This window comes from Leptosomus discolor, unplaced genomic scaffold, assembly GCF_034619465.1.
Source record: "Leptosomus discolor isolate bLepDis1 unplaced genomic scaffold, bLepDis1.hap2 HAP2_SCAFFOLD_167, whole genome shotgun sequence".
NCBI lineage: Eukaryota > Metazoa > Chordata > Aves > Leptosomiformes > Leptosomidae > Leptosomus > Leptosomus discolor.
The window spans coordinates 46,402-68,286 of NW_028237868.1; the positions used below are offsets into that span (position 1 = coordinate 46,402).

Consider the following 21,885-nt stretch of genomic DNA (forward strand, 5'->3'; position numbering starts at 1 on the left):
CCGGGGGGGAGCGGGACCCCTGGGTCCCCTTGGCAGGGGAGGAGGCTCCCGGACGCCTGGGTCCCATTTGGGGGAGGGCGGGTCCCGGACGCCTCGGTCCCCTTTTGGGAGGGGGGGAAAGGCAGGACTCCCGGGCGGGGGGTGGGGGGAGGCTCCCGGACGCCTGGGTCTGCTTGTGGGTGGGGGGGAGGCTCCCGGACGCCCGGATCCCCTCCCAGCCCCGGCGCCGCTTTCGCTTTCGGTCCGCCGCGGCCCCGGGAGGGGGTGTGTGTCCCTGGGGGCGGGGGGCGGGAGGGGGGGGGGGCGCCGGACCCCGCTCACCCCTCCCCTCCGCCGGCCCCGCCCCAGCTCGGTCCCGCCATGGACCCGGCCCCCCCCGGCTCTGCTCTGGTAAGTGGGGACCTTCCCGGACCCCCCCAGACCCCTCAACCACCCCCCCCCGACTTTCTCCCCATCCGATCTCCCCCGGGGTCCCCCTATAGCGCCCCCCCTCCACCTGCCTCACCGGCCCTGGACCCCCATGGGACCCCCAATCCCCCGCAACCCCCCAGGTCCCCCCACCCCCTGGTGCCTCCACCAGGCCCCCCCCTCCTGCTCCTCCTGGACATGCCCCCCCAGGTCCCCCTCCTGCTCCTCCTGGCTCTGCCCCCCCGCGGCGCCTGCTGCTCCTTCGACTTCAGCCCGGTCAGCAGCACCTTCACCACTCACGTGGATGCCCTGGTGAGACCCCCCACGGGAACCCTCAACCCCCGCTGGGACACACACCCCACCCCCCCCCCCCGGGACACCTCCCTCATCCATGTAGGTGAGAGACCTCGAATCCCCCTCCCCAAGACCCGTCCAACTTCCCTCGGCCTCCCTAAACTCCCCTGGGACCCCCCAGGAACCCCCTGAAACCCCTCACTTCCCTGGGAATCCCCCCCCCCCCCCCGCGTCCCCCAAACCCGCTGGCACCGCACCCCCCCCGATCCTCTGGGACCCCTGAGCCCCCCCCAGCCCCCCTGGATTTCCTGGGGGACCCCTTAAGCCCTGCCCGGGTCCCGCAGACTCCCTGGCTGATCTTGGACTACCCCGTGGCCATGCCGGGCAACCTGGAGATGGTGAGCGAGAGCCCACGGGCCCCCTCGTGTGCCCCCCCCCCCGTGTCCCCCCCATCCCCCTGACCTCAAACTCCCTTCCTGACCCCTTGACCCCCCCTGCACCCCCTCATCCCCCTGACTCAAAACTCCCCTCCTGCAACCCCTGACACCTGCTGACCCCCAACTCCCTTCCTGCACCCCCTGACCCCCCCCTGCACCCCCCATTCCCCTGACCCCCAACTGCCCTTCTGCGACCCCTGACCCACCGTGTCCACCCCCCGCCCCCCCCAGGACAGTGGCTGCTCCGACCTTTGGGGGCTGCACTTCGGGGTGGCGGCGTTGGGACGCATGGCGGGGGCGGCGGGGGGGTCGCTGGCCCCCCGGCTCCGGGCCCTGGCCGCCCACATCGCCTTTGTGGCCGAGTGCCACATCCATGTGAGTGGGGGGGTGTCCCCGGGGGAGGTCCCGAGAGCACATGGGGGGGGGGGGGGCTTTAGGGGGACTCAGGTGGTCCTGGGTAACTCGGGGGGTGGGCTCTGAGGGTCCCGAGGGGGCCTCTTGGGACCTTGCAGGGGTCTTAGGGGGGGCTGTGGGGGTCCCGGGGGGGCTCTTGTGACTGTGCAGGACTCTGGTGGGGGAGGCTCAGGGGTTCCTGGGTACCTTGGGGGGGGGAACCTGCAGGAGGGATCTGGGGGGGCTCTGAGGTTTCTTGTGTCCCCTGGGGCGTGAGGAGGGTTTGGGGGGGGTCCTGGGAGGGCGGTGTGTCTCGTGACACCACCACCCCCCCCAGGACCCCCAGGGCTGCGTCCAGCTGGAGACGGTGAACGTGTCACAGCTGCTGGGAGCCCTGGTGCAGCACCTGGCGGCGCTGCAGGGGCGACTCCCCCACTTCCCTGGCTGCGCCCGCCTGCGCTGCCACCCAGGTACCCCTCCGGGACCCCCCGCCGGGGACAGTCCACCCCCTGGTGAGCCCCCCCCCCGAGGCCCCCAGGGTCTCTGTGCCCCATGTCGATCTTCCCAGGCTCCCCTGCAGCCCCCCAGCACCCTCCAACCCCCCCAAATCCCCCCTGGGACCCCCCTGACCCCCATCTCCCCCCCAGGCCCCCCCACGCTGACCCCCCCTGCGGTGCAGCAGGAAAGGACCCTGGGGTCTTGGCAGGGCCCCCCCGGCCCCCCCCCCAGCCCTGGCACCCATGGGCTGGTGCTGCTGGGGGGGCTCGGGGGGGCCCTAGGTCTGGCTGCAGTGGCCTGGGTGCTGCGGAGGCGGCCCTGCACCCAGGTGGGGGTCACTGGAAGCACTGGGGGGGGGGGTGTGCAGGGGTACTGGGCATGCTGGGGAGGAGGGCGGGGGTACTGGGAGCAGTGTTCTGGGGCTGGTGCAGGGGTGCTGTAGGTACCAGGATGGGAACACTGGGAGCACTGGGGGTGGGTGAGGGGGTGGGTGGGGCACTGGGAGCACTGGGGAGGAGGGCGGGGGTACTGGGAGCAGTGCTCTGGGGCTGGTTTGGGGGTGTGGTAGGCACTGGGATGGGAATACTGGGGGTGCTGGGAGCACTGGGTCGCCGGTCTCAGCCCGCCCTAGCCCTCGCAGGGGACCCCGGCACCTGCACAGGACGGGACGTGAACAGCTGCGGGATCAGGGCTGCGGGAGAGACGGGGGACCCTGGATCCCCCCCGGATGCACGGAGAGACCCTGGGGGCCATGGAGGGGGTGGCCCGGGACCCCCCCCAATCCACAGAGAGACTGAGGGACCCCGCCCCCCCCCTCCATAAAGTTGGTCTTGTTTGGGATGTTGACTCTGAGCCTGATTGGGGGGGCTGGGGGGCAGAGCCTGTGGTACCCCAAGCCCCACCCCCCCCCCCCCCCGAGCCCCCTGCACCCCGAGGGGGGTCCCCGGGGCTCTGCCCCGCTCCAAACCCACCTGCTTCTCTCTGGAGAGGGAACTGCGATGGGCTGGTGAGAGACACAGGGGACCTGGGGGGACTGGGATGTGCTGGTGAGAGGCTGGGCAAACTGGGATGGCCCTGGGGGCACTGGTGAAAGGCACCGGGAGGACTGGGCTGGACTGGGGATGTGGTGCCCAAGAGGCGTTTATTGGGGTGGGGGTCCCTGGTGGTGCAGCCAGGGCTGGGGCCAGACCACCCTGCAGTGGGGCAGCCCCGGCCGGCAGCGGGGCAGGAGGCAGAGCAGTGCCAGCAGTGCCAGCAGCACGAGCAGTGCTGGCAGCACCGGTGCCCGCGGCGGTGCTGGTGGTGCCGGCAGTGCCCACGGTGGTGGCAGCCTGCCGGGAGGGAAGGAGAGGGGCCGTCGGCCACTGGGCTTCGAGCCGGTGGCCGGGGACGCGCCTCACGGTGGGGCCGGCTCCTGGCCCTACCTCTGGCTGGGGCCTGGGCACCGCTGAGGCTCCGCCGGCTCCTCGCCGTGACCTGCTGGGGTTCCGGGTGCCACCATCCCTGCATCCTCTTCCTCCTCTGTCTCCTGGTCAGAGCCATGGGCTGGGGGTTGGCGGCTGGGGCTCCCCTGCTCATGGACCCTGTCCCCCCCACCCTTACCCGGTACATTGCACTGATCTCGGCGCCCAGCGGCTGCGCCGGGACATCGGCCTCGCCGAGCGGGTCCCACGGCTGCCTGCTTGAGGAAGAGGAGGTGTGAAGTGGGGTGGTACGGAGGGGTGGGGGGGGACACCAGGTGCCATGGCCGGGTCATGGCAACGGGGAGGAGGTGTCGGCAGCAAGGCTGGAGCATGGAGGAGCCGGAGCAGGTGCCAGCCCCGCGCCAGCCCTGGGGGAAGCGGTGCCGGGCTGGCAGAGCAGGATCCGGCAGGCGGATGCGGGGCGGAGGCCATGGTGCCCCCACTCCGAGCGCCTCCCGCTGTGGCGTGCCACGGCATGCTGCCGGCAGCCCTGCGGCCGCCCTGCTCTGCCGGGGAGGTGGTGCTGCGGGCGGCGGTGGGCTTCCCACCCTGCTTCCGCCAGGCCCCGTTTTTCACCATTTGCTCCTTTTTTTCCCCGCTGCTTCAGGCTGCCAGAGCGGGCCAGCGGGATGCCGTGCAACATGCCCGGTGCTCCCCATCCCTGAGGAGCCCAAGCCCAGCTCGCATGCCAGTAGCATCCCACCCACGCGTCCCTCCCGGCCCAGCGGAGGCGGCGGCGGCGGCGTACATGGCACAGGCGTCCTGCATCCGGCCCAGCTGGCCGCGGAGCTGTGTCGTCTCCAGCCGCAGCTCCTGGTGGGGGAGAAGAAGGGGTTTTTTTCAGATGCTGCGGGGGCGTTTGGGCCCCCTCCACGCCGCTCCGCCTTCCCCGGGGTGGGACTGGTGGGGCCCGGTGCTGCTGCGGGTTCCTGGCACGGCTGCTGAGTGCCGGTTCTCTCCTACGGCCCCCCCGGGCCTGCGCTGTGGCCAGAGGAGCTGTGGGCTGTGGCTGGGGTCTGTGTCCCCTGACCCCAGCAGTGGGTGGCCACCTTGGGGGTCTGCCGGTGGCTCTGGCTTGCCATGGGGGGACGGTTGGGGGGACGCAGTCCTGTTCCCCCTGGCTGCGGAGCACAATGGTGCCAGGTGTGCTGTACCTGCACCACCCGGCCGTACCCCTCCAGCGCCACCGTGAGCTCCTCCACCTGCTGCCGTGCCTGCGAACAGGGGTGGCAGTGAGGGGGGGGGTGTGCAGGGGCCTGGGGGGGGGGGGTCTCTGGCCACGGCAGGGGCCACGGGGTGTCCGGAGGGACAGTGATGCGGTGGCCAGAGCCGTGGGTGTCCCTGGGCGGTGCTCACCTGGGTGAGGGCGGTGTCCCGGGTGGCGAGGAGCGCTGTGCTGTGGCAGAGCTGGGCCTGGGCAGGGGGAAGGGGCTGCGTTAGGTGGGGTATGTGCCGTTGGCTTTGCCGTGGCTGGGAGGAGGGGGCTGCTCAAGGGTGGGCAGCGCCTCACCCCCTCAGTGTCCCCGGGGCACGGGACAGACACCCGCCTCGTTAGCGCTTAGCGAAGCACTCGGCACTGGCCGGGTGGCGCGGCTGCCACCGCTCACCTCCAGGTCGGCCGTCTCGGCTGCCAGCGCCTTGATCTGGTCCCTCAGCCCCTGGCCCTCGGCGAGCAGCCACTGGTTCTGCTCGGGGCAAAAGGGGCCAGTGTTCACCACGACCCCGGCACTGCCGGAGCAGCCCCCCCCTTCCCCAGCGGTGTCCTCACCTCCTCTTGGAGGCCATCAGCTCGCGAGCACAGGCCCCTCTGCTCCTTTTCCTGGGGACAGAAGGCACCGGGGGGGCCCCTGAGCCATGTCCCCACGGCCTGGCTCGGCATCTCGGCAGTGGTCGGGCACTCACCAGCCGGCGTGCCTGCCGGCGGAGCTCGCCGTTCTCCTCCTCCAGTCCCTTCGCCACGGCCTTCAGGTCCTCCAGCTCCTCGGTGGCGGCTCTGGCCTTCTCCGCCACCTGCTGGCTGCTACCGGGGACACCGGTGCTTTGGCGCGGCCCGGCAGCCCCAGCCGTCCCCGGGGGTAAGCACCCACCAGCAAGGCGGCGGCCACCTGCCCTGGCACCCACCACCCACGGGGAAGCCCCCCAGCCCTGCCCCGCGCCGGCACCGCACCACCGCAGCTGAGCCTTCAGCTGCGCCATCTCCTCAGCCAGGCGGGCGTTGAGCTCCTCGGCCACCTCGACGTCCTGCTGCAGCTTGGCATTCTCGGCGGCCAGCTGCTCGGCGCGGCTGCGCAGGCCGGCGGCTTCGGTGCTGCGGTTGGGGGACACGCTGAGGCAGGGGCCGGCATCACTGTGGCGCAGAGTGTGGCCGGGGCCACCATGATGTCCCTGGTGAGCCGGCACTTACAGGCTGGCGATGTCTGTGTTGCCACCGTTGCCCTCGAGTGGCGCAGCTTCTGGCGCCGCGCGGCCTTCCCCAGCTGCGGGACAGGCACAAGGGGATTTGGGAGCTGTGCCGTGCTGCGGTGCTGCGGTGCTGCCGGGGGGACGGCGGGCTCTTTCCCCGTGCTGTCTGTATCTGCGCCTTTGCCGTCAGGAGCAACCCGGGGCTGGCAGCACCAAAACGGCTTCCCTGGATTTCAAAGTTGTTGGCTCCTGCGCGCTCCTGCAAACACTGTCACCGGCACAGCCCGTGCGCCGACCCGGCCGCTCTCTCCGGCAGGAAGGAAGGAGGCGATGGCTGTCGATCTCACCGCAGTGGCGGCTGAGCCACCCTGTCAGGGTGGTGGAGAGGGACGCGACCGTGCTCACCAGACATCGGTGTCCCCCACCACGGTTCCGGCAGCCCTGCTCCGCCGGGAACCGATCCTCCCCTCCCTCCCCTCGACCTCTTCCTGCGCTGACACTCACCTGCTAGCGCCAGGCTGACGTCGCCCACCACCGCATCCCGCTCCTCGGCAAGCCGCGAGCCCCTGGGGAGACGTGAATGGTCAGTTGCGCTGGCCGGTGCCACGGCTCTGGCCCCGTGTCCCCTGGCACAGACCCGTCCTGCTGGCATGAGATGATCCACTCCCTCATGGCGGCGCAGAAGGTGGGCAGGTCCAGCGCTGCACCTGCCGCCTCGGGGTCCAGCATGCGGTGCAGCGCCCGCAGCCGGCCGTCCTGGCCGCTCAGCCCCGTCAGCCCCTTCACGTACTCGACCACCCGCCACGGCAGCACCGTCCCTGCAGCACATAGTGGGGGAGGGGTCAGGCTGCACAGGGCCACTCCTTCACCAAGTGACACCGGGTGACCACCCCCCAGGAGCAGCAGCCGGGGTGGGACGGGGAAAGGGCTGCACTAGAAGGAGGGCGGGGGGCGGGGGGGTGTGGGGGGGTTCGGCCCCTAGTGCCTCCCCATCCCTGGGTGGAAGGTTTTTCTGGCACACGGCGGAGCCGGTTAACCGCAGGGCCGGCCCTTGGAGCACCTTGAAGCCCTATCTGGGGCTGTGCCCCCCGCTACCTGTCTGCTCAGGGTCGCAGGCGGCGAAGGTGCAGTCAAGGACGATTTCCTCTGAGCAGCAGCTCTCGCCCCGCCGTGCAGCTGCACCATCCCGAGTCGCTGGGGATGGCAGAGCTTACGGGGGGCCTGTCCCCTCACCATTTCCCGGTCCCCCACACCAACCACCTGCCGGTACCCACTTTGTGAGTGGTCCTGGGGGGTCTCTGCTTCCACCGTCGCTGGCAAAGCAGCCTTCTTGCAGGGGCTGGTGGCACCGAGGGTGTGGGGCAAGGGGGCTGGTGGCCCCTTTGCAGCCATTATGCCCAGAGATGGGGGTCGGGGGGGAGGTGGTGTGCGGGGAGAACTCGGGGGTCTCCACTGCCCTGGGGCACGGCCGGGGTCCTGCGGGGCGACGCTACTCTGAGAGGGGAAACGGCTGCGGGCGCTGCCAGAGGCTCGGCCGGGCCAGGTGGGGCAGCGGGGAGCTGCGGGGGACAGCAGGCACAGGGAGGGGCTGTGGGGACGGCGGAGGACGGACCGCGCTCCCCTCAGATGGAGGGCGGCGGCAGCGCGAGCCGTTCCCGCCCAGGAGAGAGGCGGGGAGAGGGGCGGGGGCTGGCGCGAGCCCCTCCCGCCCAAGGAGAGGGGCGGGGCCGGGCGCGAGCCGTTCCCGCCCAAGGAGAGAGGCGGGGCGCGGCGCGGCGCGAGCCCCTCCCGCCCAGGAGAGGGGCTGGGCCGGGCGCGAGCCGTCCCCGCCCACGGAAGGGGCGGGGCCAGCGACGCTCCGGGCCGCCGGCAGTCGGTCGAGGTGCCGCCGCCGCCGCGCCCCGTCATTTCGGTTCCAGCTGTTTTATTGACCGATCGCCGAGAGAGAACAGAGACTCGGGAGCTCCGCGGTGCCCCTCCCACCCCCCCCCCCCAGCCCGCCCCCCTCAGAGCCCCCGCAGCAGTTTCTCGTAGTCGGGATCCAGGTTCCTGAGCAGGAACATCGACAGCATCAGCAGGCAGAGCTGGTGAACAGGGTAAGGCGCTGCCTCACGGCTGCCACGCTCCCTCCCTCAAACCACCCCCTGGCCCCCCAGGCTGCCCCACAGCCCAGCCCCACTGCGCCCCAGACCACTCCCTGGGCCCCCCAGGCTGCCCCACAGCCCAGCCCCGCTCCCCCCCAGACCACCCCCTGGCCCCCCAGACTGCCCCACACCGCCCAGCCCTGCTGCCCCCAAACCACCCCCCGGGCTGCCACAACACACGCCCCCAAACTGCTCCACGGACCCATGAGCTATCGCAGCACCCCAGCCCTCCCTGTGGTCCTGCCGCCCCCCGGGCTGCCCGCCCCTAGCTCAGCCCCCTCCAGTCCCGGGGCAGACCCCTACCTCCATCAGACCGATGCCCAGGCACACCCCCACGACGGTGACCAGGTTTTCGGCCAGCCAGCCCTGGACGCTCTCAGCACAGCCCTGTTGGGACAGGGGGGTGACAACCGGAGGGGGGCATTTGGAACCCCCAGGCCACCAGCCCCCCCCTTGCTCTGCGCTCCCCGCAGAGCTCTGGGACCCCCCTGCCCTCCCCCCGCAGTGACCTGTGCTGAGCGCCCCCCCCTGCTGCACCCACTGTGCCTCACCCTGGGGAAGATGTCCTGGGGGGCACCCGTGGGGCAGCGTCCGTGGGGCAGTGCCGGGGGGGACGCCTGGGTGCTGTTGGGCGCTGGCACCTTGAGGCAGGAGCAGGCGATGGCTCTGGCCTCGGGGGGGCCATCAGGGTGGTCCCAGTCCTGGGGTCCGTTCCAGCCGCAGCACCTGAGCTGGGGGCAGGCAGTCAGTGGGGCGGCCGTGGGGCGGCCGTGGGGGCTCCCTAGGCCCTGTGAGGTCTCACCTGCTGCTGGACGGCGTCCCAGCTCTCGTGGGGGTCCCCGGGTGGCCCCTGGGCTGGGTACCCCCGGATCAGCTCCTGCGTGTAGGTGGCCACCTTGGTGGCCAGCTGTGGGGGGGGTGTGGGGTGAGCACAGTGCCCCACGGCCCCCCAGGTCCCTGCCCCACGGCTGCAGCTTCCCCCCTAGGTCCCTGCCCCATGGCTGCAGCGTCCCCCCGCGGCACCTGAGTCCCCCCCGGTCCCTGCCCCATGGCTGCAGCGTCCCCCCGTGGCACCTGAGTGCCCTCAGGTCCCTGCCCCGCAGCTGCAGCGTCCCCCCAGGTCCCTGCCCCATGGCACCAGCACTCACGGTGACACGCTGCGTGTAGACGATGACCCCCACTGCGATCTGGGCAGCGAAGAGCAGCAGCAGGATCCCGAAGTACTGGAGGGGCAGGGGAAGGGGTCAGCCAGACACCACCACCCCCCAAGCCCCATGGCACCAGGGGGGCGCAGAGGGGACAGTGTGGTGTGTGTGTGCGCCCCAGCGCTCCCCCCCCCCCCCCCCGCTGCCCCACAAGCGCAGGATGTGGTGGGGCCACGTGGCCCCGCAGCTGCCCCAGGAAGTTGCAGCAAAAGGCCCCCCCCCCCCGCCGGCCCCCCAGGACCCCCAGCTCCCCCTCACCAGCAGCAGCAGGGCCTTGAGTTCCTTGAGGGCCCCCAGGCACCCCAGGAAGCCCAGCAGCATTGTCACGAAGCCAACCCCCGAGAAGGCGTAGGACCAGACACGCAGGCTGTACAGCGGCGAACCTGGAGGGTGCGGGGGGGGGCCGTCAGGGCGCCCCAGGGCTCCGGGGTGCCCTGTCATGGCTCGGGGGGGGTGCCCCACGGGTCGCGGGGAGGGAGGGGGGGGCTCCCTTACCCAGCATGGCAGCGAAGCTCTGACGGTCAAAGAGGACCCAGAGGCCGAAGGCGAGGAGGAGACTGCCCAGGGCCTGGGGGGGCCGGGGAGGGGCCCGGCCCAGGTCAGCGAGTAGGGAGGCTCCGGGGGTGCTCTGGCCCCCAAACAGCCCCCCAAGCATGGCTGGGCCCCCCCAGCCCCGTGTCCCCCCTGCACCTCAAAGTCCCCCCGTGTCCCCCCTGCACCTCAAAGTCCCCCCATGTCTCCCCTGCCCTATGTTCCCCAAGTCCCCCCCGCACCCCATGTCCCCGCTGCACCTCCAAGTCCCCTCATGTCCCCCCCCTGCACCCCAAGGCCCTCCCTGCACCCTCAAGTCCCGTGTTCCCCCCAGCCCCTCACTCACGAAGAAGAAGAGGTTGAAGAGGAAGAGGAAGCACTTGGCGAACCCGAGGCAGCTTTTGGGGTTCATCTCTGCACCGGGGGGCCGGGGGGCACGGGGTCAGCGCCCACCTGGGGCCCGATCCAGCCCCTCCGGGGGTGCGAAGCGCCCCCCGACCCCCCGCTCCCCCAGCTCCCCCCGGCACCTGCGGCGGCGTCTCCCGCGGGCGGCCCCGTCCCGGCTCCGCGTCGGGGCAGGAAGCGCCGGGGGCGGCGGAAGCTCCGCGGGGGCGGCACCGGGGCCGGGCGGCCCCGCGACCCCCCGGGCGGGACCCCTCCGGCCGCCCCGGGGAGGTCTAACCACCGCCTCCCCCGCCCCGCATCTCCCGGGGGGAGTCTGGTGAGGATGATGCACAGGGGAGACCCTGCCCCACGTTTTGGGACACCCCCCCCCCCCCCCCCCCGGGGGGTCCGGGGGGCGACGCCTTTGGGCGGCCCGTCCCGTCCCGTCCCCGCCCGTCCCGGCTGATGCAACCGACCGTGGCACGGCGGACCCCGGGTGAGTGGGGCTGGGGGGTGCGGGACTTGGTGGGGTAGCTGCAGGACGTGGTGGTCTGTGGGACTTGGGGGGCTGCAGGGCTAAGGGGTGCGGGACTGGGGGGGGAGCTGCAGGACTTGGGGGGCTGCAGGGCTGAGGGGTGCGGGACTCTGGGTTCTGCGGGACTTGGGGGTTGCAGGGTTCGGGGGGCTGCAGGACTTGAGGGGCTGGGGGGCTTTGGGAGCTCCGTGTTTGGGCTGCTGGCACGCTTGCCCACGCGCTGCTGGCTGCTCCCACACGTGTGTGCACGGCTGCCCACGCGTGGGCCTGGCGCCAGCGCGACCGTGACACACGCGTGTGCGTGCATGTGCACCGCCTTGCAGCCCCCCGCCATGCAGAAGGCCCAGCCGGTGCTGGGGGGTGACGCTGGGCCCCTCCAGGAGGAGCTGCCCCCCCGCCCCACCTGGACCAGTAAAGCCCAGTACATACTGGCCCAACTGGGCTTCTCTGTGGGGCTGGGCAACGTCTGGCGCTTCCCTTACCTCTGCCACCAGAACGGAGGCGGTGAGTGCTGGGGGGGCGTGCTGGGGAGGGCTCTGGGGGACCCCCAGCCCCCCCCCCACCCTCTCGTCGCCCCCCCCCAGGCGCCTTCCTCCTGCTCTACCTGCTGCTCCTCTTCCTCCTGGGCATCCCGCTGCTCTTCCTGGAGCTGGCAGCCGGGCAGTGCCTGCGCCAGGGCAGCGTCGGGGTCTGGAGGAGCATCAGCCCCCGCCTGGCTGGCATTGGGCTGGCCAGCTGCCTGGTATGGGGCTGGGGGAGCCTCTGGGGGCGTCTCTGCAGGGCTGGGGGGGGTCTCTGGGGGGATGAGGGTGGTCACTGGGGGCCAAGGGGTGTCACTGGGAGTGTCTCTGGGGGCTGAGAGAGGGTCTTTGGGGGGCTGAGGGGGGTCTTTGCAGGGCTAGGGGGGTCCTGGGGGGTTCCCTGGGGGTATTGTCTGGGATTCTGAGGGGGTCTCTGTGGGCTGGGGGGGGTCTGGGCACCACGGCGGTGCGCAGGGTGCTGCTAGGGGCTCACAGGGTACTGCCACTGTGGGGGGAGGTGGCATGAGGGGACCCTTGCGGGGTGGTGGTGGGGTCCAGGGTGCCCCCACGGCCGACTTGCGCCCCCCCCCAGGTGTGCGTGTTTGTGGCGCTGTACTACAACGTCATCATCGCCTGGAGCCTCCTCTACCTCGCGCGCTCCTTCCAGCACCCCCTGCCCTGGCAGAGCTGCCCCAGCGCTGGCCCCAACCACACAGGTGGGGGTCCTGGAGGGGGCGGGGTGTGTTCTCGAGGCACACCAGCCCTTCCTTGACCTGCTGTGTGCCCCCCTCCTCCAGAGCCCGAGTGTGCCCTGAGCTCGCCCACCACCTACTTCTGGTACCGGCAGACCCTGGATGTCACCCCTGAGATGGGGGTTGGGGGGGGGCTGCAGCCGGCCCTGGTGGGGGGGCTCCTGGGGGCCTGGGCCCTGGTGGGGGTCTCCCTGCTCAAGGGCATCAAGTCCTCAGGAAAGGTGGGTGATGTGGCCCCTGCCGCAGTGCTGGGTGGGCTGCTGGAGCTGGGGGGAGGGGGCTGGAGGTTGGAGGGGGAGGTCCTGTACCTGGGGCTGGTGGTGCTGGGGGTCTCTGGGGTGTGTGGCTGCCGGGGGGGGGGGGAGGGGGGGGGGCGCGTGCATGGCTCTGGGAGGGGAAGGATTTAGGGGGCTGGTGGCCCTGTGGGTCAAGCAGAGCCAGGGGTTTTGCTGGCCCCAGTGGGTTGGGGGTCCCGGTGGCCCTGGTGGATTGGGGGTCCCAGCGGCCCTGTGGGTCACGGGGTGTCCCCGCAGGTGCTGTACGTCAGCACCCTCTTCCCCTACTTCGTCCTCCTCTGCCTCCTGGTGCGGGGGCTGCTGCTGGAGGGGGCCCCTGAGGGCATCCGTGTCATGTTCACCCCCAAGGTGAGGACCCTGCCCCGGGGACGCCCCCAGACCAACCCCCCCCCACCGTCCCCGAATCGGCCCAAACCCACCGTGCCCCTGCCTGCCCTGGGCCTGTCCCCGCAGGTGTCAGCGTGGGGCACGGGCCGGGCCTGGCGGCAGGCGGCCACACAGGTCTTCTTCGCACTGGGGCTGGGCTTTGGCACGGCCATCGCCTACGCCAGCTACGGCGCCCGCCGCGGCCGCTGCCACCGCGACGCTGCGCTGGTGGCCGGCCTCAACGCCCTCACCTCCCTCCTGGCCACCCTCGTTGTCTTCGCCGTCCTGGGTGCCCGCGCCGCCCGTGCCACGCGGCGCTGCCTCCGCAGGTGAGGGGGGGGGGTCCCTGTGCGGAGGTGGGGTGTCCCCTGCCCCGTGTCCCAATGCCAGCGTGTGTGTGTGTGTGTCCCCAGGAACATGGAGCTGGTGTCGCGGGTGCTGGCACAGGGGGGGCTCCCCGAGACCGCCTGGCCCCCCGGGAACGTCACGGCGCTGCTGGCCCCCCAGTACAGCGCCTGGGTGCAGGGGCTGCCCCCGGCCGTGCGGGACACCCTGGGTGTCACCGACTGCCGCCTGGAGGAGGAGATGAACAAGGTGATGCCAGGGACGCCTCCCAAACAGTCCTGTCACCCCCCCTGAAACCAGGGTGAGAGTCCTAACCGCCTGCCCTCCTCACCCCAGGGGGTGGAGGGCCCAGGCCTGGCCTTCATAGTCTTTGCGGAGACGCTGACGCTGCTGCCGGCGGCGCCGCTCTGGTCATCCCTCTTCTTCCTCACGCTGCTGGGGCTGGGGCTGGGCACCATGTTGGGCATCGTCCAGGCTGTCCTCACGCCCCTGCTCGATTCCTTCCCCGGCCTGCGCCGCCGCCGCGCTCCGCTCACCGGTACGGCTGGGGAACACAACCGGGGGGGTGATCCCCCCAACCAGGGACCCCCCCCAACCTGGTGCTCTGCCCCCACAGTGCTGTGCTGCACCGGGGGCTTCGTGCTGGGGCTGCCCTTCGCCCAGCGCTCCGGCAGCTACTTGGTGGCCGCCTTCGACGACTACGTGGCCACGCTGCCGCTGCTGGCCGTGGCTGCCTGCGAGGCTGTGGCCGTGGCCTGGGTCTACGGGGCTGAGAGGTGAGCCCCACGACCCCCCCCCCCCCAAAAAAAACCAACTCTGTGGCACCCCTGACCTGCCCCCCCTGTCCCCCAGGTTCCTGGCTGCCGTGTGGGAGGTGACGGGCCACCGGCCCTGGCGGCTCTACGGGCCACTGTGGCGCTTTGGTAGCCCCGGTGCCTTGGTGGCCCTGCTGGGGGCCAGCCTCGGCCAGCTGGCCCTGCACCCCCCCACCTACCAGGCTTGGGACCGCGCCACGGTGAGACGCTCCCCCCCCCCGCAGCACCCCAACAGGGACACCCCATCTCCAAAGTCTTCCCCGTGACCCCAAGACCTCCCCCACCCCTTGGTGGTCACACAGCACCCCCCTCCCCGCGCCCCTCCCCCCCGACACCTCCCCCTCTCCTTCGTGCACCCCCCCTGACCCGTCCTCCCCGCAGGCAGCGTCGTGGCTGCGGCCATACCCACCCGGGGCCCTGGCCCTCACCCTGGGGCTGATGGTGCTGGCCGTTCTGCCCATCCCCCTCGTCGCCCTGCGCCGGGTCCGGGAGCCACCCCGGGACCCCACCGGGCCACCGGGCCGGGGGGCTCAGGAGGAGGAGGAGGGGGAGAGCGCGGCCGACCCGCCCCCTCCCGCCCCGGCCCCGCCTCGCTGCCCGGATGAGTGGGAAGACGCCCCGTTGGAGGACGGCGAGGAGCTCTGCTTCCCGATTGGCCACGCTGCGTGAGGCAGGAGCGGCGCCCATTGGCGGGGGGACGGTTGCCGCCTCGCGTTGCCATGGGGACGGTGGGCGGCCGTGCGAAAGTGGAGCAATAAAGGACCTGGAGGAGGCGGAGCTGAGTCCTGATGAGGGGCGGGGCAAAGGGCGAGGCGGTGGAGACGGGCGTCGCCCTCGCCGCTGCCCATTTAAAAGCGGCGGGGCTGCCTTATGTCAGTCATCGTCTTGCCTGTTACATGACCGTTCACCGACACCTCCACCCACCCCACTACCACCCCACCACCCGTTGTGTCGTGTCTGTTCCCCTCCCTCCTCCCCCCCCCGCTCGTTTCCACGTGACCAGGGCGCGGTCGGCAGCCGCTCACTCCCCCCGGCCCTGCGGCTGGTGTCACGTGACGCCGGCGGCCCGGACCACGTGGTGCGGGCGGCCATGGCGGCGGCGGCGGCGGCCCAGCGGGGCGGCGGCGGCGGCGGCGGCGGCGGCGGCGAGACTGGGGGCGGCTCCGGCGGCCGCGAGCCCGACCCGCCCCCGGGGGGCGGTGGTGAGCGGCGGGGGGCCGGGTGGGACCCTTGGGGGCCGCGGCCGGGGCTGGGCCGGGCCCGTCCCGGCTGGGGGGGGCGGAGGCGCGGCCTGCGCGTACCGGGGGGCCCCGGGACCGGTTGCCGCTTCCTCCGGGTCAGCGCTCCCCGCTCTCCGCAGGGGACTCGTCGGACCAGATCATGCGGACGGGGGCGATCCTACTGCGGGGGTGAGTGGGGTGGGGCTGGGGCCTGCGGGAGGGCCCGCCAGGAGAACTGGCGTGGGGGAAGGGGGGAGCCCGGGGCGTCCCTGAGATCTCCGGGGGGTCCCTGTCGCCGCCTCCCCAGGTTCATCCGGGAGCGCGTGGAGCGCTGCGGGGACGCGCAGGCGGTGGCCCTGAGCCAGGCGGAGCTTGGGGGGCCGCAGCCCAGCAGCCCCGACACGAAGCGCCTGAGCGAGTGTCTGCGCCGCATCGGGGACGAGCTCGACAGCAACACGGAGCTGCAGAGGTGGGTGGGTGGGGTGGAGGGGGCGGTCCCGGTCCCCGCCCCCCCCCCCCTCCCCCGCTCACCGGCCCTGCTGGACCCCCCCCCCCCAGGATGATCGAGCAGGTGGGGTGCCAGGCCCCCAAGGAGCTCTTTTTCCGGGTGGCCGCCGAGATGTTCGCCGACGGCACCTTCAACTGGGGCCGTGTCGTCGCCCTCTTCTACTTCGCCTGCAAACTGGTGCTGAAGGTGGGACCTGCGCCCTGCCACCGCCCTGCGTGTGCCCCCCCCCCCCCGCTCCCGGACCCTCTTGACCCCCCCCCCCCCCCGCCCCCCCCGTCTGTGCAGGCTCTCTGTACCAAGGTCCCAGAGCTGGTCCGGACCATCCTGGCCTGGACCATGGAGTACCTGCGGGAGCATGTCCTGGCCTGGATTCAGGCCCAGGGAGGATGGGTGAGTCCCTGCACCCCCCCCCCCCCCCCGTGACACCCTCGCTGCCCCTTACCCAACCTCCTGCCTCCCACCCCTCCATAGTCCCTGATTTCCTTCTTAACAACATGATTTTCCATCACGGGGAGAGGACCCCCAGGTGTCTAGTTCTGCCTGTGGGGGGGAGGGTGGGGGACCCCGACATGTAGCTGATGTCCCCTCCTTTCCCCCCCGTGCCCCCCCAGGAAGGGCTCCTCTCCTACTTCGGCACCCCGACCTGGCAGACCATCACTATCTTTGCCGCTGGCGTTCTCACGGCCTCGCTCACCATCTGGAAGATGTCATAGACTTGAAGGGGGGGCAGCAGCCTACACCCCCCCCCCCCAACCCCCCAGGACTGGCCCCTGCCGGCAGGGATGGTGCTGACTCCCCCTCCAGCCCCTCGGGCACTGTGCCTTTTGGGGGTGGGGGTGCCTTTTTAACGAACAGGAGTTCGTTAGGACTCGCCCTGAACTTTGAGGGGGCCGAGCTGGGGGACCCTCCCTCCCCCAGGGCACCTGCGGCTCCCCCCACAGTGGGCAAGTGTGCCTGGGGGTCATGGCTGGGACCCTGACAGATTCGGGGAGGAGAGGGGGCACAGAGCTTCACCCCCACCCCCTAGTCCTGGTGCTGGGGTCCCCTCCCCGATGCCCAGGGGTGGGTGGCTGCAGTCCCAAACACAGCCCCGGCGTGGTTTGACCCCAGGACTTGGGGTGTTTTGGTGGGATCCTGCAATCCCAGCCCCCCCCTGATATGAGGGATGGGGGGGATCTCTGTGACCCCCAAAAATGGGGCTGTTGGGGTTGGGGTGGAGGGAGGGTTGCAGCCGTGGCTGCAGGTCGGGTATTTATTGGGGGCTCCCTGCCCTGAGAAAGGCCCCCCCAGGTGCAATACCCCCCTCCCCGGGGTGGGGGCCCCCCTCCCTGGCAGTGGCTCTCAGGGTGGGGGGGCCGTACCCCCTGTTTACACCCCCCCCGGGTTCTGGAGGTTCCCACTTCACAATCAGTGTCCCCAGGGAGCTGCCCCGAGGTGGGGGCAAAGTGACCTCCCCCACCCCAACTTGGTGCTCTTTGGGGTGATGTCATGAAATGATGATGTCATGGGGGGAGCCCTCCCTTTGGCTGGGGGGGCCTTGCCTTCCCCCCACTTTTCTTTTGATTGTTTTTTCCTCTTTTTTTTTTTTTTTTTTTGTACCTTGTTTTGTATCGCGGGTATTTTGATGTCTGGAAATAAAGGGGAAACGGAGCCCCAAGGCCACCGGCGTCGTCCATGCCCCCCCCTTGTGTCCCCCCACCCCGTCCCCCCGAAACCCCCTCGTGGAGCCCCAAAGGGGAGTTGCTGCCCCGCCCATGGCCAGGGGGACCCGTGGGTCCGGGAGCCCTGTGGGTCCCCGGGCGCGGGATGGAGGGGCAGGAGGGTGGGGGGCTCCTGGAGACCCGAAGGGAGGCAGGTACAGGGGTGGGGGGCAGCAGAGGGGGACGGGGCGGGGGGCAGGGTCGCTTTCACTTTCACTTTAGCCATGTGGCTGGGCGGGGGGGAGGGGCTGGACGCCCTGGGTGCATTATGGGGGGGGTCCCGGAGGGTTGGGGGGGGGGGGGCGGCTTCTCCCCGTTCTCTGTGTCGCCCCCCCAGGCGCTGAGAGCATCTCCTGCATCGTGCGGATCGGGGCCGCCCTGCTCCGGGGGTGAGTCTAGGGGTTCCCCTGCCCCGGCGGGGGGGGCTGTGGGGGTCCCCCACTTTTGACTCTTCCCCCCCGCCCCCCCCCCCCAGGTTTGTTCTGTGCCTGCTGGAGCAGGATGGGGGCCTGCCCCGGCGGGTGCCCCCCGAGGAGCTGGGGGGTGAGGCAGGGGAAGAGACGGCCGTGGCCTCGCTGAGGGCAGCCGCCCTCCGCGTCTGGGGCCGCCTGAGCCGGGACCCCGAGATGGACAGGTGAGACACCCCCCCACCTGAGGCTGTCCCCCAACTGCGCCCCCCCCCCAGCCTCAGCTCTGCCCCTGTCTTCCCCAGCCTGGTGGGGGCCCTGGCCGGCCGCCCCCCGCTGCCTGCCCTGGCCGAGGTCTCTGAGCAGCTTTTCCAGGACGGCATCAACTGGGGCCGGGTCATTGTCTTCTTCTACTTCACCTATCGGGTGGTCCGGCAGGTGGGCCTGGGTCCCCTGGGGAGGGGGGGGAGGTGTCCCGGGTCCCCTGGCGGCGGGGGATCGGGTCTGAGGTCTCTGAGTCCCCTGGGTCCCTAGGAGGGGCACCCAGGCACTAGGGTCTCTGAGGAGAGTAGAGGCGTTCCCCCCCCAGGGCCTGTGGGATGTTTGGGGAGGTGGGGGTGGGTGTGTGTGTGTGTGGGGGGGTGTTTTGGAAACCTGGTTTGGGGGGGATGACACCCAGACCCCCTGGAGTGGGGGGGAGGTGCCCGTGCCGGATGCCTGAGGGGGGGGTGGGGGTGATGGTGGGAGTCTGACGCCCGGTTTCCTGCAGGCGCTGTGCGGCGACCACCCTCTTCGGACCATCCTCGACTGGGCCGTGTCCTTCCTCCAGCGGCGTCTCTCTGCCTGGATCCAGCACCAGGGGGGCTGGGTGAGGGTGGGGGTGAGCCCTATGGTGGGTGTGGGTGTGTGTCTGGGGTTGCCCCCCCCCAAGCTGAGCCCCCTCTTTCCTTGCAGGGCTCCATTTTCAGCTACAGTCCCCCGGGCCGTGGGGAGCCCTGAGAAGTAACTGCAGAAGATTGGAGCTGGTCCCTGTGGGGTGGGGGCTGCTGGCCCCCCCCCCAGGCTCCCCCCCGAGCTCTCCCCACTTCTGCAGCAGTGGAAGCCCCGAGTCAGCACCGGTGCAGGGCCAAGTTCCTCTTTTATGGCCCCCGGGCTGAATCAGCTCCTTCCACCCCCCATAACCCCCCTTCATTAAAACTCCAATTAAGAAGAAATTGCAGCCTCGACAAAGGGATCAGGACGAGGATGGACACCCCAACCCCCTGCCCAGCTTGCTCCCCCACCCCCAAGCTCCCTGCACTCTTTGGAGGGAGCGGGGGGTACCCCTGAGCTGCCCCCCCGCCGCAGGGCAGCCCTTGCCTCTGCCTGGGTGGGGTGCACGGGGCCGGACACCCTCTCCCCCCCCCATTCCCCGGTTCCTGCCCAGTCTGCCCAGTCATGCTGACTCAGACCGTGTGACAAACAGGGACAAAGGCCAAGGCCGCCCTGCCTGGCGCCTGGGTCCTTCCTGGAGGGGGTGCTGGGGTCCCTTCCCCCCGCTGAGGGAGGGAATGGGGACAGATGCCTGGGTGGGGTGGGCGAGGGGGGGCCCCCCGGGTCCTCATGAGGGGGAGGGGGCGGGGCTGGGTCCCCTTTCCCCGCCCACCGGTGGCAGCATATAAGCGCTCCGTCGGGGCTTGGCACAGGCAGAGCCGCGTTCTCGCTTCAACAGTGCTTGAACGGAACCGGCCCCCCCCCCGCTCCCTCCATCTCTCCATCCCGCCGCTGCACCCGTCTGCCTGTCTGTCCGTCCGCCTGTCCGTCCGCCACACCCGCCTGCCATGGACTCCCAGATCCGCCAGAACTACCACCGCGACTGCGAGGCCGCTGTCAACCGCATGGCCAACATGGAGCTCCACGCCTCCTACGTCTACCTCTCCATGGTAGGGGGCCGTGGGACCCCCTCCCGGTACTGTGGGACCCCCCTGCGCCCCAGGGCCATCCTGCCCAGAGCTGGTTGGTGCTGGTTTTGGTGGGGGCGGCGCCACCTGTGAGGGCTAGATAAGGGGATGGGGGGCAGGGAGGGTTCTCTCGGGTGGAGCTGGGGGGGGTCCCTGCAGGAGTGGGGTGTGGGGGGTGCCTGTTCTGACCTTCCTGTCCCCACAGGCCTTCTACTTCGAGCGGGACGACGTGGCGCTGCCCCGTCTGGGCCGCTTCTTCCTGGCGCAGTCACACGAGGAACGGGAACACGCCGAGGGGCTGCTGCGCTTCCAGACGCGCCGTGGCGGCCGCGTGCTGCTGCACGATGTCAAGGTGGTGTGTCGGGGGGCGAGGGGGTGGGAGCTCAGGCTGCATGGCGGGGCCATGGCTGCATTGGCGGCACACGGGGGGGGGCGGATGTGACCATCCCTGTCCCCTCTCCCCAGAAACCGGAGCGTGACGCTTGGGGCTCGGCGCTGGAGGCAGTGGAGGCGGCGCTGCAGCTGGAGAAGTCGGTGAACCAGGCGCTGCTGGACCTGCACCGCCTGGCCTCCGAGAAAGGGGACCCCCATGTGAGTCCACCCTCCTCTGTCCCGTTGTTGTTCCCCCCCTCCTCTCCCAGGGTCTGTCTCTTGAGATGCTGCTGAGGGGTCCCTGTGCCTTTTCCCACACCCGTCCCTTGGAGCCTGCCCCTGTGCTGGAGGGTCCTCACCCTGGTCCCCTGCCCCTCCAGGGTCTCCTTCTGGACGTGCTGGCCTTACCCTTGTACCTCCCTTGGGATCCCCAGCTCTCCTGGAGGGTCTCTGCCTCCCCCAGACCCCTGTCCCCTCCCTGTGGAGCCCCCCTCTCCAGCCCCTGGCTGACACCCCTGTCCCCACAGCTCTGTGACTTCCTCGAGTCCCACTACCTGGACGAGCAGGTGAAGGCCATTAAGGCGCTGGGAGACCACATCACCAACCTCCGGCGCCTGACTGGGGGGGCCGGGGGGCCGGGAGGGGCCCCAGCTGGCCTCGGCGAGTACCTCTTCGACCGCCTCAGCCTGGAGGAGCGCAGCTGAACCCCCCCCACGGGCAGCACCCTGGGAACCCCACTCCTAGGACTCTTCCCCCCCCTCCTCCAGACCCTGTAACCCCCCTGCCCCATCCAAGGGGGCTTGCCTGCTGTGGGTCTCCCCCTGCAGCATGACTCCAATAAAGGGTCTGTCCTTGCCACCACCTGTCTGTCTCCTTTGAATGCACCCCTGGGGGTTCCGCTTCTCCCTGCCCAGTGCTCTGAGGGCTGGCTTGGAGGTCGTGCCTGTCTTGGGGGGGATGAAGGGGGACTGTGCAGCCCCTGAAGCCCCTTGTCCCGGGAAGCGGGGCTGGGGTGGGACACGGGGCTCTGGGGGCCGGGGGAGGCTGTGCAGGCACTGGCAGTGACTCGGGGCGATGGCGGCGGCTGGCGGGCTGCGCAGTTCTCTGCCAGGGCAGACATGTTGGCTTGTGATGCATGCTGGGAGTTGTGGTTTTGGGCAGCCAGGCTGACATCCGAGGCAGGAGCTGCCGTTCGGGCGAGGATGCCTCAGCATGTCCCTTGCTCAGGCTCCAGGGACAGCGGGGGTGTCACCAGTTTGCCTCTTTGGGACCTGGGCAAAATCCCATCCGAGGCCCCGGGGCTCGCCAGACGGGTGTATTCCCCAGCGTTTACATTGCGGCCCGACACCTTGGGAAGGCAGCAGTGAAAAGCCTGGCGGAAGCCCCGGCACACTCAGTGAGGCAGCCTGACCCCTGGCACTTGGGAAGGAGGCCTCACATTCCCCTTCACCCCAACTTTTTTCCCCCACTCTCCTACCTACAGTGCCACGGGGGGAAGGCTGTGCCACACAGGATGTGGCGGGGTAGAAAAATGGGGATGGGGAGATGGATTGAAGGAAACATAGAAAGAAAATTTAAAAAGTGACAGTGTACAGGACAGAAGGAGGGATTAAAAAATAGGGACAGGGCACCAGAGAGAGGGAGATGTAGAAAGAGAAACTGAAACGCAATGGGGTACAAGAAACACAGGAAAGCTTTAAGAAACTGGGAGCACGAGCTGCAGAGAGGGAAACAGAAAAAATTAATACGTGAAGCGGTACAGGTCAGAGCTGGCAGAAGAGTAAGAAGCCTGGGGAGCCGGACAGATAGATGGACCGGCAGAGAGGGAGAGGCAGGCAGAGACCTGGGGCAGGGCAGCAGAGACGGATCGGGATGCACAGGAGAGAGCGCGCGACTCGCCGCAGCTCCTGGCACCGGTAGGAGACCTTCACCGCCCTGTTGCTTCTCT

General features: G+C 70.6%; 5 protein-coding genes across 5 annotated transcripts; 4 read left to right on the forward strand and 1 right to left on the reverse strand.

The window, feature by feature from the left end:
* Nucleotides 1–7,902: 7,902 nt before the first annotated feature.
* CD37 (CD37 molecule) lies at nucleotides 7,903–10,319 on the reverse strand. Its single transcript, XM_086481237.1, has 9 exons — nucleotides 10,304–10,319; nucleotides 10,123–10,190; nucleotides 9,741–9,813; nucleotides 9,504–9,628; nucleotides 9,189–9,263; nucleotides 8,843–8,947; nucleotides 8,592–8,771; nucleotides 8,344–8,427; nucleotides 7,903–7,980 (listed from the first exon to the last, which is right to left on the reverse strand). Exons 2-9 carry the CDS (start codon nucleotides 10,186–10,188, stop codon nucleotides 7,903–7,905), a joined length of 786 nt encoding a protein of 261 aa, XP_086337363.1. The 5' UTR covers nucleotides 10,189–10,190; nucleotides 10,304–10,319.
* Nucleotides 10,320–11,000: 681 nt separating this feature from the next.
* LOC147412567 (sodium-dependent neutral amino acid transporter B(0)AT2-like) lies at nucleotides 11,001–14,459 on the forward strand. Its single transcript, XM_086481235.1, has 11 exons — nucleotides 11,001–11,199; nucleotides 11,280–11,437; nucleotides 11,809–11,932; nucleotides 12,014–12,189; nucleotides 12,502–12,612; nucleotides 12,718–12,959; nucleotides 13,044–13,224; nucleotides 13,312–13,513; nucleotides 13,592–13,751; nucleotides 13,828–13,990; nucleotides 14,172–14,459. The coding sequence occupies exons 1-11, from the start codon at nucleotides 11,001–11,003 to the stop codon at nucleotides 14,457–14,459; spliced, it is 2,004 nt and encodes a 667-aa protein (XP_086337361.1).
* A 119-nt stretch (nucleotides 14,460–14,578) lies between these two features.
* On the forward strand, nucleotides 14,579–16,262 carry LOC147412568 (apoptosis regulator BAX-like). The gene is made up of 7 exons (XM_086481236.1): nucleotides 14,579–14,662; nucleotides 14,794–14,992; nucleotides 15,151–15,199; nucleotides 15,318–15,479; nucleotides 15,569–15,704; nucleotides 15,804–15,908; nucleotides 16,130–16,262. The coding sequence occupies exons 1-7, from the start codon at nucleotides 14,579–14,581 to the stop codon at nucleotides 16,229–16,231; spliced, it is 837 nt and encodes a 278-aa protein (XP_086337362.1). The 3' UTR covers nucleotides 16,232–16,262.
* Nucleotides 16,263–17,279: 1,017 nt separating this feature from the next.
* LOC147412569 (apoptosis regulator BAX-like) lies at nucleotides 17,280–18,839 on the forward strand. The gene is made up of 6 exons (XM_086481242.1): nucleotides 17,280–17,373; nucleotides 17,556–17,607; nucleotides 17,694–17,852; nucleotides 17,931–18,063; nucleotides 18,395–18,493; nucleotides 18,580–18,839. The coding sequence occupies exons 1-6, from the start codon at nucleotides 17,325–17,327 to the stop codon at nucleotides 18,622–18,624; spliced, it is 537 nt and encodes a 178-aa protein (XP_086337368.1). The 5' UTR covers nucleotides 17,280–17,324; the 3' UTR covers nucleotides 18,625–18,839.
* Nucleotides 18,840–19,249: 410 nt separating this feature from the next.
* LOC147412570 (ferritin, higher subunit-like) lies at nucleotides 19,250–20,798 on the forward strand. Its single transcript, XM_086481240.1, has 4 exons — nucleotides 19,250–19,547; nucleotides 19,771–19,917; nucleotides 20,031–20,156; nucleotides 20,465–20,798. Exons 1-4 carry the CDS (start codon nucleotides 19,446–19,448, stop codon nucleotides 20,639–20,641), a joined length of 552 nt encoding a protein of 183 aa, XP_086337366.1. The 5' UTR covers nucleotides 19,250–19,445; the 3' UTR covers nucleotides 20,642–20,798.
* Nucleotides 20,799–21,885: the final 1,087 nt, after the last annotated feature.